Genomic DNA, 16,222 nt, shown 5'->3' with positions numbered 1-16,222 from the left:
AATGCAAATGAATTAAGTAATTATAGTAAACTCGGGGTCTTAAGAGGTAGATTGGTATAAAAAGGATATTTTTATTTCCTGCTTACATGGCTAATCCGTTGGCTGAAAACGACTACCTTATCAACGATTGACATTTTCTATCGATAGTGATTACAAGATTAAGAAAATACTAATTTCAATGACCGGCAGCGATTAATCTTTCCTTTTTGTTAGGCAATTTTCCAGCTTTGTAATTCGCTGACCGAGCCTCCGCGAGAGACTCTTCGTATTCACAAGTTTCCTTGACGTAGGGGCCGCGATCTGCGAAACTAGTTAGTAATAAAAATAAATACAAACATGAATAATTTCAGCAAAGTGCCGAAAAACATATTCTTTCGAGCAGATGATAAGCGATACTCGAGAACGGGGAGGATATCTTTCGTTGAGTTCAACACTTGGAGCTCTCCAAAATGGCCGCTTCTTGAAAAAGCCATATACGAATTCATGGGAACTCGTTTGCGCAAATGTCGACCTCGATGAAAAGAAGAAAGAAGTAGAGGACTTTGAAAAAGATGAAATACGAATCTAGAGATTTTCGAGCGTGCCCCGGGCCATTTACAGCCATTTTACATTCCATCAGACTGACGCGAAAAAGATTTAGAGCTCCGTAGACGCCAATTGCGTGTGAATATCACCTCACCTCGCAATTAATTAAGAGGTCAATTGTCCCGGGCGAGGAGAATTACGGCGACCCTACGTTGTTATTGTTGTGGATTTGTTTTCCCTGACATTTAGTCCCGTCTGTGTAAATACTGTACCATCCTCGGGCAAAAGTCATTAAAATAACTTATTGTACTTGACGTGATTTTATGTGATTATTATTATTATTTCTCCGCAATTGTGCGCACGCGTCAGAGTTAGTCGCTATAATTTATGCAACGTGGATTGCATTAATTCTAATATACATTAATTACAGCGCATGTATTTAGATATTTTGTATTCCCGAGAATGGCTTTGTTATCTTTCCTGTCTCTAGAGGTTAAAGTAATTATGGTAGTATTTCTGCAGTATTTCTGCAGTATTTCTAACGGGCTGGGGCATCTCTCAACGGATTTACAAGCATATCGCCTTACAGATACTTATGTAAAATTACTTGTTTAAACTAAACCACCCGTGTAAACACTTCGGCACGGGTCCTGGTGTACTGAACGTGGCTCGCGCCATTTCTTGCAAATTCTGGGCGTTCAAAATCAAAAGTCCGACTTCGTTTTCGCGTTCCTGGCCCCAAACTAATGAACTTACCACAATCCCGTCGTCCTCGCTCTGCAAAGATTAAATGACAATTGGATCCTGAATAAATCCGACTGATAGGAATATTGCCAATTGCAAGATGCAAAGTTAAATTCGAGATGATAGCAAAATAAATTCGATGCTGCCTTGAAAATCGGCAAAATCGGCAAAATCGGCAAAATCGTTTTAAATAATATCACGGATAAAAAAGATGTGTATTCGAAATTACCTTGCCGTGGGGGTCGGGCACAAAAATCGGTTCACTCGGGAAAATATTTTTCTCAAACCAAACCTTTCTGGTCTTCGTCATCGTGTCGACTTTAATGATCTGAAACATAAAATATAAGCTTAAAAAGTGAACTGTTCGCATAAACATAACACAAATATCACTACATTAGTTTTGCACTGAATCGAAATGGATAATGGAAAATGCGATTCCTTCCTTACCGATCCGGGATTTTCGCCGTCGACGTCGCTCGAAATCGCGTAAAAGTATCGATACTCCCGTCCCAAATAAAGCTCGTAATTAATTCTGGGAGTTTCACAGCCCAAATCACAGAGCAGTTCTGGTTTGACGAAAGTCTCGCCACTTTCGAGCCTATGAGCGGAAGGCTCCCTCTTCAAGACATCGCTTGGCTCTGCCTCGGTCTCATTTTCCTCGAAAGGGTCTAGAACCTGGTCGACCTTCGGGTCCATTTTCGTATCGTGGTAACTTCGGTGCCCCGTTTTCACTCCTATCAAGTTTTCCTCGGGGCTCACTTCCGGGTTGGGAGTTTTCATGGGCAATATGAAACGCAGCGGCCTTCCTCGGAACATTTTCGAATAATCGGGATTGCTGTGCATATTCTAAAGTCAATTTAAAACTAGTAAGTCTCCGTAACGACGTCTTTATGCCGATCCTCGATAAACTCTTCCGCCCGAAATTGATTGAGAATAATTTGCAAATATTTACCTTCATAGCGTCGATGTACATGCAGTCGAGCATCTTTGCATCTCTGTAACAGCAAATGTCCAAAACAATGTGGTCTCGATCTCTGGTCTCAAATTGATTAATTATGTGTAAGAAGAAGAAGGCTTCCGTCCGGAAAGTCTTTTCTACCCGGCCAGTGTTTTTGGATACGACGTGAATCAAAGTCTGCAATTATAAGGAATAATATATAAAATTGAATTATGATTGAAATATCTTGATTTCTGATAATCAAGTTTTTTAATTTCCCTCTTATCGTTAGAAGATCGTTGCAATCTATTATCAAGGCTCAGTTTCAGATACTCTCTTGCGCTGATTACGTATAACGTAAAAGAGCAGAATATTAGCATTTACTTTATCCTCTTCGGACCACTTCAGACAGCTGTACATGGGTTCGTCCCTGATTTTGCAGGATACCAATCTAACGAGTGCCACTGACAGGGGCTGTTCAATGATGACGAAGTAATTATCGGTAATTCCAAAAGTATGCATGTACGATGGATTCAAAACTCGTCTGGCGGGTACAGAAGCTACTATAGTAGCCTGGTCGAACATAGAAAGCTCTTTAGCTTCTCCGGGGTGATCTGCAAAATATCGGATACCTATATTCGGCCAAAGTTAAACCAAAGCGAAATAAGCGTATGTGGCTGTCGGATATGCATACAGTAGATATTTGTAGAAGACTCACCGATCGCGAGACGATTTGGAGCAAAACACACGACACTGTAAGCCGGCCCTCTAGGAGTTATCCTCATTCCTACATTGTAGACCGTGCCGTCGCTCAGAACATGTGGATGGGATGTATGATTAACAATATTTACATAATCCGAAAGGATCACCTGCGTATACATAAATCGGTAATATTAACTGCTGAGAAGAAAAGAAACGTATAATTAGTATTTTCGACATTGATTGCTTTGATTTTACTTTTCGAGCCGGTGAAAGATATTGACAAATTCTCTGTACTTATTATTTAATTTCGATCATTCTTCCGAGCACTTTGAAATACCTTCTTCTTCGTTTCCAATGTTTTCGGGTCTATTCGATGTATAACTGGCGACTCCGTGAAGGTGTAAAATTCGTCGCCGAAAGGATAAACCGATATCATCGAATTATCAGAAGTGTCGTTCACGAGACTGAAAGCCGAGGCGACCCTAGAAATCATTTTCTTCTTCAGTGTCACCTTGTATATAAATATCGCCAGCCATACTTTGTCGGTTAAAATCTATATTATGCGGACAAATGTTATTCGCAAACACAAGCAGTAGAAATTTCAAGTGTTAAATTAACGAAGAGGTACTAATTGCAATGAAAGATTTTCCAAACCTCTGGAAAATACTTCTGCAGGGATCTGGAACGGCTTTCGTTCCGAAATCCGTCACAACGATTCTCTTAGCTTCGTGATTTTTTCGAAAAACGTCGGTCTCGACGAAACGATTTTGATAGGTCACTCCGCCATCTGCAATCTCGAACCTAACGTAAGGAGGATCCATTTCATATTTTCATCTTGGAGCTTTACATTAGAACAATAAAAGCGATCCGCCATTTAATTTTGTAATATTTGGTGCAACCGGCCCTAAGAAAATAAGCGAATGATTTGAATTCACCTGTGCAACAAAGCAGAACTATCGAATAAATGCTGGAACCTGTATTCGCCAACTTTAAGACTGCCGGGTCCGTTTCTAAGCAGAATTCCCCGGAGCCACTTTGGTATCGCGCCGGTGACCTTGCCCTTGATCGGATCGATGACCTCCCGTTCGCACGACCTCATCCATATTGTCGAATCGCAATTGGGCCAAAACACCTTGTCGCCGCGGTCGTCGCCGCGGTCGTCGTCGTCGTCGTCGTCGTCTTCTTGGGAATGACCAATTAACGTCTTGCTTCCCTCGCCTTCCCGCTTAAATATTAAATCAAACGTAGCGCAACGTTTCAAGTGGTGTATCCCTTTATAAGGTGAAGTATTTCGACTTAAATTCGCGTTCAATTCCAGACAAACTCACGCCGAAGGTCATGGTCCTAGAAGTTCTCAGGTGATTCACGTCCAGGCCTAATAACTCATCGATCACGTTCACTTTCCGACTGAAATCGATTTCCGACTTGGATCGCAAGATCCTCGAACGCTTCATCTTGACACCTTCGATTTATTCTAAATTAGCACCAAATCTCGGCCCATTAGTCGACGCCATTACTTCCGTATACTTGTAGGCCCTGATTTAAGCCCGGACACAATTGTCGGTCTTCGTAACGACTTCTTCGTCGATCATTGCCACGTCGATTGAGGCGGCGCCTCCTTTCGAGCGGTCCGATCTTTACGGGGCTGTGCGGAGCTTTTTCAACTCCGTTCGGTTCAGGAAAGGAAAAAATGTCGGGATGGCTTCTTAAGAGACCCCTTCGTCGAGATGATCTTCGTCCGCCTCGAAGATCTCCAGTGGCTCCAAGATGGACGTCAGGATCTGGTGGACGCGCTTGTGGGTGAAATCCATCATCGGGAACTTTTCACCGGCGAGTGATGCAAGTCGGAATGGCCCCTTGACTTAAAAAGCATTGTAATCGCCTTAAACGAAAATCGACCACCGGAAACCCTAGGGATAATCACGTGCCGAGCTTAAGGCTTCGGGTTGCATGCGACCGTGACACGTGAAAGGAAGAGACACGCGACCGATATTGTCCCACGACATTGATTTTTAAGATGATACGAAGCTCGATAAACTCAAATTCATCTATACTCTCTTCGGTGGAATTGGTCATTTTGTGAAATATTTTAACAGGGCATACAACTCATTTCCAAGTGCATTTACATTACCAAACTTCCTTGCCTCGCCCCATTGTGTGCATCATTTAGAAACAGAGAGCGAAGGAAAATCTCCGACACGATGTGTCTTCATTTGCTGCGACGCCACTTTCAGTAGGCAATTTTCCCGGTAAAATGAAACGTTTCTATATCGAAGTGAACCCTTTAAGAGACTGCCTGTGAAAGAATTTTAGGATGCAGAATGCAGCACGCACCTCGGGATGTCGCTTGCAAGTCAACGTGCAAATGGCTAGGCTAATTTAATTTCAATGCCATTGTTTGTCGCGAGGCGCTTGTTGCACGCGCCTCGTGACTAGCACGCGATTGTCGCGTGCACCGTGTCCAAATGTGTCATTGCTCACTTACGCGGTTCAATCGAGGCTTCGCTGTAAATGTCAAGTTATCGCGACTGGACGTGCCTCGGCTCACGCACACGCAGAGAATCCGCTGTAAAGTCCAGCCAATTATGCGCATAACTCATTGCGTGCCTCTGCAAAATGCCTCTTTTGCCGACGCATATCGAACGTTTACGTTGACATAACTTTTTTTACATTGAATTCCGTAGAATTACATTGGTTGACGTCGCCTCCGTACGAATTTAATGATGAACAATTTGATGGTGCGCGATGCGGACGAGAAGGTTACATTTTAAAGGAACGTATGCGTAAGGTAAACGCGGGTCACGTGGAACGATATATCAATGGCCTGCTTTACATTGTTAGAGTCTCAATTTCTTGGTTAAGCCACGTCGCGCCCATTCCTCGAAACTCTGGCACAAGCGAGTGAACGTTTCGGATCTACTGAAACCGACAAGAGGAAAAGTGGTTCCCGCGTCATTCGCTCCCTGGCCTGGTAAACAACAGTCGGGATAAAGAAAATCCTCCCGGAGAAATGCATACGTCCGTCCGTTATCGAGTTCCAACGAATGCCGAACGCGATACGTCGGGTCAACAATGGCATCGCGCGAAAATATCTTTTCCCCGTTTCTGCCGAATCGGAAACCGGTAAACCCGTTAGAGGTAAATACGGCAATCAAACTCCTACTCTTTTTGCTCGTCGTTGGGAGCGGCTCCATTTACGCGTATGCAATCTAAGGTAAATGGGGGCAATAGGGGTAATTTCGATGGTCACAGGTATCTCACCTAGAAATGAATTTTTTGGCCCCTTGTCAGGCATCCATTCCGCAACGACCGTGTGCATGCAACGAACGTGCGTACTCGGCGATACGTACGCGTCACCGGAAGAGACCCGATTACGGCCTCACGTGGCCAAAGGCACATGACTCGTTTCGTCACGCCCTTATCAGCTGGGTGGCGCGGTTAATCGATCGTTTCCCTGGCCCGCGTCCAGCGGTCGCCGTTATCGGTGACCAATCCGGATCCTCCCCCGTCCATTTTTACGTCACGGCTGCGATTCTTCCACTCCTTTGTCCACTCCTCCGAGTGGCTCCTTTCTTTTTAAGAAAAGATATAAGTATGGGGATTTAAGGTGATACATTTATGAAACTTTCTATTCTTTCTATTCGAATGGAAATGGCAATTATTCTTCTCCGGTAAATTGATTTGACCGCTCTTTATTATCAATGTCGACTCAAAAGTAGATATCAGTCGATTGTTCCCCGTAGTTTCTTTCTTGGCATGTAGTAGTATATGGCGCGAAACTTATTCTATTTCTTTCAACGGTACGGTCGTTTCGCTAGATCGTGTTTAAACTCCTGATCAGGCATCGTTGTCGACCGCCTGATTGTTTTATGCAATTCCGCCGAGCACGCGAGACGTGGGTGTTTTTAAAGGAGGGGAACACCTTTTCCTGTACAAGTTGGCAAACCTGCTCGACCGGTGGTCATGTGATTTGCAATTGACATTACGCTTTACATACGTTGGGTAACCAAAGACTTGTTTCGAATCCGGCCGCGCGATTCCGCGATCCCGCTTAAACCTCCGCCCTACAAAACAACGAGACCATCCATCAATTCCATTTCGCCTACTTCAAAACAAACAATTAAATCTAAAGACCTCACGTTACTCCTACACGCATAAACATTCTATAAACGATCACAAAATTGCACCAAAAAAAGGAATCTCGGACTTACCGAGATTGCATGTTCGATGTTCGAGGACTTAAGAAATGATCAACACTCGATATCTCGGCGACGTATCGGCATTTCGATATATCGTTCCCGGGAATCTTTCCGTCGATAACCGGCTGCACCGATAACGCCCCAAAGTGTGAATGCTTCGACGGAGAGAAGAAGGGTAGAAGGGTAGAAGGGTGGAAGAAAAAGGGAAATCACCGGAACGGCCAGAGGAGAAGAGGCAGAGGTTAGGAGTCGTCTCGGCGAGCGGCTTCCGTAACCTCGGGGCCCGCGATTCGATTGATTAATTATCGGCGCTCCGTCCGTGCGCGTGCTTCCTTCCGAATCAGACGGCTTGGCGCCGGCGCATGGCCGGCTGACTTTTACCGGCGGCTGCAGTGCGTCTCCTTACCGACGGAGCAGCGTACTCGGCGCAGGTGCTAGTCGCGACACGGGAAGAAGCGTCAGAAGGTAAACTATTATAATAACTATTACTAGATTTCCTACTTCAGAAATCAAATATTAATTTTACTACCAAAAGTATCCAAGTACTTTTTCAACTGTAAGAACTAGTTGAAAAATAGTTCATTTAACGGAATTTTTCTCTCAATTCGATACGTATTCGCCATAAATTTCGGAATCTTTTACAACTGCACAATAAATACGAAATATATGATTTTCGTAAAAAGAAATGATTTACTTCAGTTGAGATCGCCCAATTTTCACTCAAGACATTCTTGAAGAGTAAAAGGTAAATCTAAAAATCTCTTGATAATAAGATTTAATGTTTGCGGACGAAAATATACCTCGGAACAGGTTGTTTAGTAACAAAGTAGGAGCCCAGGTGAGGCGTAGAAATTTGCATGTGACTTCGTTTGTGACAAACAGAAGTTCTACTTATCGCATTCTTATCAATGCCTGACGATTTCGCGTGTGAACGAAACGTCAAAGCTACGTTAAACGTATATTGTGGCGAGGATTTTTATTCGATACCTCTTTTTATCTGAAATCTCATTAAACCTGCTTAATCGGTGCAAACTTAGTAACGGCCAGCGAGTGAGTAGTTTGAAAAAAAAACTTGGTTGTTTTCATTGATAATATGTTTTTTTCGTTAATCATGGATTTATCAGTGCCCTGCAAGCGATGACATTCCAACCTGAATTGGCTGCGTCAAATTTCTTCAGAATGAATTGCGCTGTCTTGTTCGTTCTAACTTAATTAATTTCTAAAAACGCGAAACTTAGTTATTTATAACTCCAAATGCATTTTGCATTTTGCATTTTGGGAGCGAAAAACGAACGGCTCGACTCTTATCAAACTCCGTAACGTACTTGAAAACGTCGCTGAGGTGCGAAGTAGTCGACGCAAAGGAACTTGTGCAAAGTGAGGCTAGAATGTAATTATAAAGGTGAAAACTCTCGTTAACGCCTTCAGGGCCTCCATAATGACGCGTTGAAATGTCAAATGGATCGATGGATCCAGTTTGGAGAAAAGTTAGAGAAATATTTTGACGCTTCGTACATATAGAATGACCCTTTCGTATCACTTCAAAGAGTTAAAATACATGATTTCCTGAGTTAATGCCCCCTCGACCGGAATTCTATTTGGATAAATAGATAACGTAGGGGGCATATGCATAAAAACGGCGAAATGTAAAACTAGATAAAGCGGACCGTCGCGAACGAGTGCAGAGGTCGACGGCGAGCCTGACCTATCGGCGTTGACTCGCTCGGAAAAAATAAGAGAAGCCGCCCCGATACGGAAACTCGTGACGGCTCGTCGATAAGCGGCAGAAAACTATTTAATCCCCGACCGCTCGGAGCGCGCCTCTCGTCCCGAGGCGAAACCGAATCCCGACCGACACCTGGCATGAACGAGATCAGGAATTACGACACCTTCTCCAATGGCAGCAGCTCCACCAGGTGGCACCTGTGAGTACCCGCCAACTTAGACGGTTAGTCACGAGTTACGAGCTGCACATGGAATGGCCTTCCGTAGAAATCATCTGTAAATAACGGCATAACCGGGCCACGCCATTCTTATTTTCTCCGATAAAGCTTCGATCAAATAAGCTTATTTACGAGTATCACCTTATCGACGATCAGGGGAAGATACGAGGCTCGTGGCTGTCCGAGCAAAAAGTGTGGATTAAGATGTTTAACCTTAGTCACGAGTCGACAGGCTTCCCGAAGAATTTCAAAATCAATCTTTGACTCCCTGCCAAGAAACACCGAAATTTTAGTATTATTATTTCCGAGGGAAATATTCGGTACCAATTCACCGCAGCAAATTTTATTTCCTACATCTAAAATGTAAAATAAAAGTTCCTCTTTAATTAATAAATAGATAACTCTGGTCACATGTTTCATTTCAATCCTACTTAACAATGTATTTGTCATCCTGTCTAGTGCAGGAGGAGATTCGGAATATGACGATTTCTCTTATCTCGGTTCGCTCGGTCTCGCTTATCATCTTTCGATCTCCAACATTCTTTCTCTTTCTCCAAATTCTTCGGAACCCTCCTAGTAACAAACAAGTACAATTTTTTCTTATAGTAAATAAATGGGTTGCAAAAAATCTACGCTGAGAAGGTAAAAGAGTGTGACGATAAAATTGATTGCGTGAACAAGAATTATATTCCCTTTTTACTTGACTTCTTCCGTTACCGAGCTGTGCTAAGACCTATTGCATAATTATTGAATAGTCGGGGATAATATTTAGTTGATAAGATTCTCAGTGATAAGAATTTGAGATAATCAGTCACGAGTGACGTTTCGAGTGCTGGTAAAATATAAGAATCTGAAACTATTACGATACCCATGCTCGTCCACACTGACCTATTAAAATGTTGCACTCTTGAATTATTTAATAATGCTAACAAAACTAAATGCAATACCAAAAATCGATAACGTTAATGGCACAATTTAAGGCCCTGAAATCACATTTTTCACTGTTCAATACAATCGTTGCTCATTGCTCAATACAATCGAAATGGTTTTGTGAATCGTAAAAAATGTGATTTTACGATATTTTCATGGCCGCTATAAATGTAGTATTTACTTTTTATAACCCCATCGGGTACTCATCAAGGCTTAAAAAGAAACAAACTTTTTTCAAAAGTTCGCCAAAGTCCAGTCTCGTAATCTCTCGCGATAAAAACTGTAGCGGGTTTGTAGCGTTTTATACTTTCGTTTCTATGAGTCTTAGTATGTTGCTGCTGTTTCGTTTTTTGGCCTCGGGTGAGAAGTACCCTTTAATCTACAGTTTTGCTACCTTTAATACTTTGTTTAAGCAAATGTTATCACATTTAACGCAATTTATTCGCGACTCTCACAACGGCGGCGGCACCCCCGCCGTCACGAGAATTTTCGAACTCTAATTTGCACGCGTCCGTAGCGCCGCCTAGAGGCGTAGTCGCGAGACCTGCGCCCCCCTCTCCTCCGACGGCCGACCAAGGTCTATATAAAGCTCCAGGCGTAGCCGCGTGCGCCATTCGCCGCGCGCTTCTCCTCGGCGACACCCGCGAGGCCGCGTTCCTCTGGTCGCGGATTCGTACCGGGTGACTCGAGGCGGGACAGTCGCTGCCGTCAAATCGAGAAGGAGGCTGATCCACGATCGTGCAAATGTCTCGCGGGCGTAGGAAAAAACTGCACGTACTCGGCGCGATCGAGTGAGAAAAATCGGGAAGCTTAAATTCTTTCTTTTCTTTTTTTTCTTTCATCTTTTGAAACGAGATCCTCGCGGATACGGATTTGGGAAGTGAGGCCCGCTAGCGGACCTTGGTCATGAACTACGAGTTTTGAGGAGAAACCCAACTGCGACTTCGCGAAAGTACCAGACTCGTTCACGCACACCATGGCGGAGTGAGTATGACGCAATTGTTGGTTCTGGGTTTATGGGGCTGATGCGATTTTAGCCACGTACACCCTCGAGCATGAGTCATTGTGCGCAGTCTTCTTACAGCGAATTACTAGGTATTTTACTTAAGAAATTTCATACGTGATGTAATTTACGTGAATATGGGACTGTATGTTTCCGCAGTTCCTATTCCTGACATGCTTAAAATCCAAGATTTTCCATGGAATGTATGGAAAACTGGAATAGTGAAGCCTAGACCGAAATAGACAGGGAAACGTTGAAAAGGATGACAGAAGTTAATTCCTTTTAGAAGCAGCTGCGTTTGAGTTTCGTATGGAATTTATGCAGTTGCATCAATTGCGCGGTGCATATTTATGAGAACCAATTACCGGAGAACAATGCTGCCAATAATGGCATAAACAATTGTTAAACTTTAAATAGCGGATTAAGACATGTTGGCAAAATTGACGGCATTCTATAGCTGTCATCTGATTACTCGTAATTTCCATCGTACATTAGATGGATTTTTTCCCTGTTAAGACTCGCACCAATTACGCGTGCACTGAGTAGTTAATAATTTGATCTTTCAACGTCTGGGCGATTTATTATTTACGAATTAAAATAGCACTTGGATCTTCACGAGAGACGAACGATCTCTTCGCGTCTGTAAAAAGATCCTTTCCTTGAGATTAATGGATTCATAGTGTTTCAAATGAAACATACTTGCGGGACTTGGTTTCGTGTCAAACGCACAAGGACTGTGTCTACTCTCAAGTAGAAGTAGTAGGTGTTAATCTTTGAACCCTACTCCTTCATTTCTGAAACGCGCTCGCGCATATCTAATCGCTGCCAAATAGTCAAGGGAAGAGTCAATTGGCATGAGACTTGACAGCAATGACATCTAACCTAAACATTTCGTTGCTTATCTGTCTGCGATTATAACGCGGAAGTAAACATCCAATGGATCACATTTGACCATACACTTTTAAATAACTGCAGTTCAAAAATTAATCATTTTATCACATTTATAAGCGTACATTTCGATTTATACGTATGTTTCATTAAATTCAATGTAGTACAGTACCAATGATACAATACCAACTCGATAGTTTCTTTCTTTTATATTTCACCCCTTTTTCCCTGCACCATAAGTCCAGGTAGAATGAGTAGATGTCGCAAATATCAGACAATTTTGTTTAATCGAGTGTTACGAATTTCATGGTATAACGACGCCTTTGAGGGGCCCCAAGGTATTCTGAAAGTCGTCGAATTTTATTTTTAGTTGCAACACGCGTGGCTTTTGTCTCATAACTCGGGCGACAGGCTTTTCAGGGTGATCCTTGAAAACCATTCGTAGATCTAAGACACGAAACTCGGTGCCACCTCCTCGGTTGTCCTATGATCGTTAGAAATCGGAAATTTCAACCCCTACAATTTTTGCCCGGGAGAATTCCGTGCCACCTCCTCGGTGGTTCTATGTTCCTGTTGCAAGGGGCCAGAGGTGGAACAGGATCATAGGACAACCGAGGAGGTGGCACCGAGTTTCGTGCTTTAGATCCACGAGTGATTTTCAAGGATCGGGAATAGGCAATTAGAGGGTTTGCTAGACATGCTCCTCTAATTAAACGTACTCATTGTTATTGTTCAATGAGTTGCTTTACAGTTTATTATACATCAGGTACCGCAAGTACATAAGTTCTCGAGCTCGTTTTTTATGTTACGTTTACGTCACCACCACCAGGCTGCGCCATGTACACGAGGAAGTCATTCATGAGCGCCAGTGTACGTACAGGTATATATAGTAAATGCGCGTATATTGCACTAATGTACGTTTACGTGCACTTGCATTCCGATGCGTACACTGGCGAAAATGAGTGTCCTTCTTGCAGATACGTTGCCGCCAATATACGAAGGGAAAGCATTCACGTCCATCGATGTACATCGACGTACACTTGAGCCTTCGAATACTTGGCCACTGCCTCTCGATTTTAAAATACTTTTCCAAGTTCCGTGCCAAAGCTGCTTGCAGAATATTCCAACGTCCTTGGACGAGACGAACAACTTCCGCGAGTCACGGGCTTAAACCTAAAGGGATATACCGAATTTATCAGTACAGATACAATGGGAGAAGACTAACGATTGTAACTTTTCTCTTATACTTATAATACAGAAAGAATGCGGAGACGGTCGACCCGGAAAAGACATCTCTGGTTGACTCGTCGATGCGACCTAAGATTCAGCCGGCCGCTTTGGAAGATGGAAGAACTCCATTGACGCCGAATGGATCCCAACATGATCCAGAAGCTGGGAAGACCGAGAGAGGCAGTGCGCTCAGACAAGTGTTGGCTGCCTTCGTGGCTCAACTCGGCACCATTAACACCGGAATGGTCTTCGGATTCTCGGCCATTGCCATTCCGCAGCTCAAGGAGCCTGACAGCATGATAACCATTAATACGGAGTCCGAAGAGTCATGGATCGGTAAGACATCTTAGAAGAAATTACCAAGTCCGACGGTGAAGTAAAGCCCGTCTCGAACCAGTTGATTCGAATATCACACGTTTTTTTTTTTCTTTTCTTTTCAAAAAGAAAGCGTTCCACCGAACCGGCTGAGACTTTAAGGTGATATGAAACCCTCCTCAAATCAGTCGACTCGAATAAGACGTTTTCTTTAAGAGCATTGGACGGGACCAGACGGGACCGTCCGAATCTTTGACACATGACTCGTGAGCGCACTTTCCAAATTTCGATTTTCAATCGATCAAACCAAATTTTTAACTTAGTCCGGACCAGAACCAAAATGGCGTTGACCTGTCATATTTCGATCGACATACAATTATTGAAGGCTCAAATATGAGAAACGATGGCGTCAGGACAATTGTACGACAATTTAGAACACTCTGGTAATCGATAAACTCGCATTTCACCGGGATAAAACCAAATGTTTCATGCGCTGCTATTCTAAATCCGTGGTAATATGAGGTCTCGATAAGATACGAGTGAAAATGTATATACAATGTTAATCGGGTGAACTTTACTTTCAGCCAGCATGTCAGCCATCGGCACACCAATTGGCTGCCTGACTTCGGGGTACATGATGGACATCCTAGGCAGGAAAAGATCCTTGATAATAACCGAGATTCCAGCACTGCTAGGTTGGATCCTGATCAGCACCGCTACGGACATTCGAATGATCTACGCAGGAAGATTCTTCGTAGGCCTGGGCTCGGGTATGGTAGGAGCACCGGCAAGAGTTTACACCAGCGAAGTGACTCAACCTCATCTCCGAGGAATGCTGACAGCTGTAGCTAGTGTCGGAGTGAGCACTGGAGTGCTCATCGAATACGCTCTGGGTAGCATGCTCCGGTGGAACATCTGTGCTGGAATAAGTGCCATTCTACCCCTGATGGCTCTCCTTCTGATGTTCATCTTTCCGGAGACACCCTCTTACTTGATATCCAGGAATAACCCCCAAGAGGCTCGCAAGGCCCTCCAGAAATTCCGAGGCAGCACGTATAACCTAGACAAGGAGATGAAGGCTCTGGTTGATTTCTCGAACAAGAACAACCTGAAGAGGCTCACGGGTCTCCGGGAAATAGTTCGAGCTCTTCTACAGCCGAACGCTCTAAAGCCTTTCACATTATTGTTCCTTTACTTTTTGATTTACCAGTGGTCCGGAACGAACACCATAACCTTCTATGCAGTGGACATCTTCAAAGACTCTGGAGCCTCGTTGGATAAATATCTGGCTGCGGTCATCCTAGGAGTCATCAGACTACTGTCGACCATCTTTGCCTGCATTTTGTGTAGAAAATGTGGAAGGAGGCCCTTGACAATGATCTCTTCGGTGGGTTGCGGACTATCCATGATTGGATTAGGTGGATACATGTGGCTGAAGGACTACTGGGTTGACATCGGTGTGACTCCTACGTGGACTTGGGTGCCTGTGTTCTGTATATTTTCGTATACCATTACGTGTACTCTAGGATTCCTGGTGATACCTTGGGTCATGATCGGAGAGGTCTATCCGGTTCAGGTTAGGGGCACCATCGGAGGACTGACCACCATGGCTGCGCATTCCTTTGTATTCATGGTTGTCAAGACCTATCCACTGCTCTCCGATCTTATGACCAGACATGGAACTTTCATCATGTATGGGTGCATATCTCTCTTTGGGACAATATACTTTTATATTTGTCTGCCAGAGACTAAAGGAAAAACGCTGCAAGAGATAGAGGATTACTTCTCGGGCAGGAGTAATACCTTGAAGACTGGCAGGATCGGACATAAGCCAAAAATCTTGGAAATTAAGAAAGGACATGTTTTACCGTGACGATTGAAGGAAACTCTGGGTATCCAATTGTGCTAGTTCATTGGAACATGATCCAAAGATCTCCGATGAGGATAAAAAGAGGACATTGAATCGAAGCATGACTCTTCGAGCACAAGAGAGTTATTGACAAAGAAGCTGTTTCACTTCACCTCGTGGTATTAAGAAGGCTGTATTGAATAATTTGGAACTGCATGACTTTGAACGCCGTTCAATTAGCTAGAATCTTTGACAAAGAGACAATTATTTGATACCACAGACAAGGTCTTGGACTATGGTGCTTCGTGCAAAGTATGCTTTGCTGAACAGAATTGACAGGTGCTATTATTGTATTATAGTATTATAAACTCGACGGAGAATTATTTATAAATGAAATATATAAATAACACAGGATTACGTCGATATTAAGTTGTTCCGAAGGCAAATGGAATCAGTGCGTACCTACTGCATTCCTAATTCGCATTGCATAAGAGGTACACTTACTTAGAATGTTATTGCGGCGGAACCAATGTACATAGTAGATAATAAGAGCTGAACGCGCAAGTGACTTATTTTTGTAAAGAGAGAAAGAAAAGAAAACTCGATTAAATCATTTGTAAAAGATTGTTTGATTCGTTCGATTTGACCTTTTAAAAGCTTGTCCTACTTGATGACTTTCAGAATTACTTTATTTAATAACTTGTCGAATAGACGTTTAACCGTTTGCGTACCAGATGGTTCTGAAAAAACAGGATCGAAAAGCGCTAAAGTTTGTCTAGACATGTTAGTTTTTTGCTAGTTTTTTTCTACGACCCGTGGTTCCGGAGATACAGCGAAAATAAAAATGCTGCGCTCTGATTGGTCGGTTCTTTGGAGGGCCGTAACTCGGAAACTATCGGGAAAGGAAGGGAGCCCCCAAAGGGAGCTCCATCCCCCCTCCTAGGTTATCCTATGTTC

General features: G+C 43.3%; 2 protein-coding genes across 7 annotated transcripts; one reads left to right on the top strand and one right to left on the bottom strand.

Moving 5' to 3' along the window:
• Window positions 1-47: 47 nt before the first annotated feature.
• On the bottom strand, window positions 48-7,397 carry LOC105697069 (carotenoid isomerooxygenase). Of its 5 annotated transcripts, XM_012420061.2 has the most exons (12): window positions 7,120-7,397; window positions 6,170-6,972; window positions 4,237-4,769; window positions 3,844-4,133; window positions 3,563-3,709; window positions 3,246-3,390; window positions 2,925-3,075; window positions 2,591-2,820; window positions 2,222-2,404; window positions 1,717-2,115; window positions 1,499-1,597; window positions 48-1,302 (listed from the first exon to the last, which is right to left on the bottom strand). In XM_012420061.2, the coding sequence occupies exons 3-12, from the start codon at window positions 4,360-4,362 to the stop codon at window positions 1,129-1,131; spliced, it is 1,944 nt and encodes a 647-aa protein (XP_012275484.1). In that variant the 5' UTR covers window positions 4,363-4,769; window positions 6,170-6,972; window positions 7,120-7,397; the 3' UTR covers window positions 48-1,128. The 5 variants fall into 5 exon arrangements, with proteins under 5 accessions (XP_012275484.1, XP_012275501.1, XP_023289165.1 ...); XM_012420078.2 differs by lacking the exons at window positions 6,170-6,972; window positions 7,120-7,397 and adding an exon at window positions 5,394-6,141; XM_023433397.1 differs by lacking the exons at window positions 6,170-6,972; window positions 7,120-7,397 and adding an exon at window positions 5,035-5,387.
• A 1,528-nt stretch (window positions 7,398-8,925) lies between these two features.
• On the top strand, window positions 8,926-15,889 carry LOC105697088 (facilitated trehalose transporter Tret1). Of its 2 annotated transcripts, none has more exons than XM_012420098.2 (3): window positions 8,926-9,032; window positions 13,130-13,437; window positions 14,001-15,889. In XM_012420098.2, the coding sequence occupies exons 1-3, from the start codon at window positions 8,971-8,973 to the stop codon at window positions 15,287-15,289; spliced, it is 1,659 nt and encodes a 552-aa protein (XP_012275521.1). In that variant the 5' UTR covers window positions 8,926-8,970; the 3' UTR covers window positions 15,290-15,889. The 2 variants fall into 2 exon arrangements, with proteins under 2 accessions (XP_012275521.1, XP_012275531.1); XM_012420108.1 differs by lacking the exon at window positions 8,926-9,032 and adding an exon at window positions 10,607-10,964.
• The last annotated feature ends 333 nt before the right edge of the window (window positions 15,890-16,222 follow it).

This window comes from Orussus abietinus, unplaced genomic scaffold (genome assembly GCF_000612105.2).
Source record: "Orussus abietinus isolate OABI.00-Male unplaced genomic scaffold, Oabi_2.0 scaffold13, whole genome shotgun sequence".
NCBI lineage: Eukaryota > Metazoa > Arthropoda > Insecta > Hymenoptera > Orussidae > Orussus > Orussus abietinus.
Note: the sequence above shows the minus strand (reverse complement) of the source record. Positions and strands in the feature narration are given on the sequence as shown.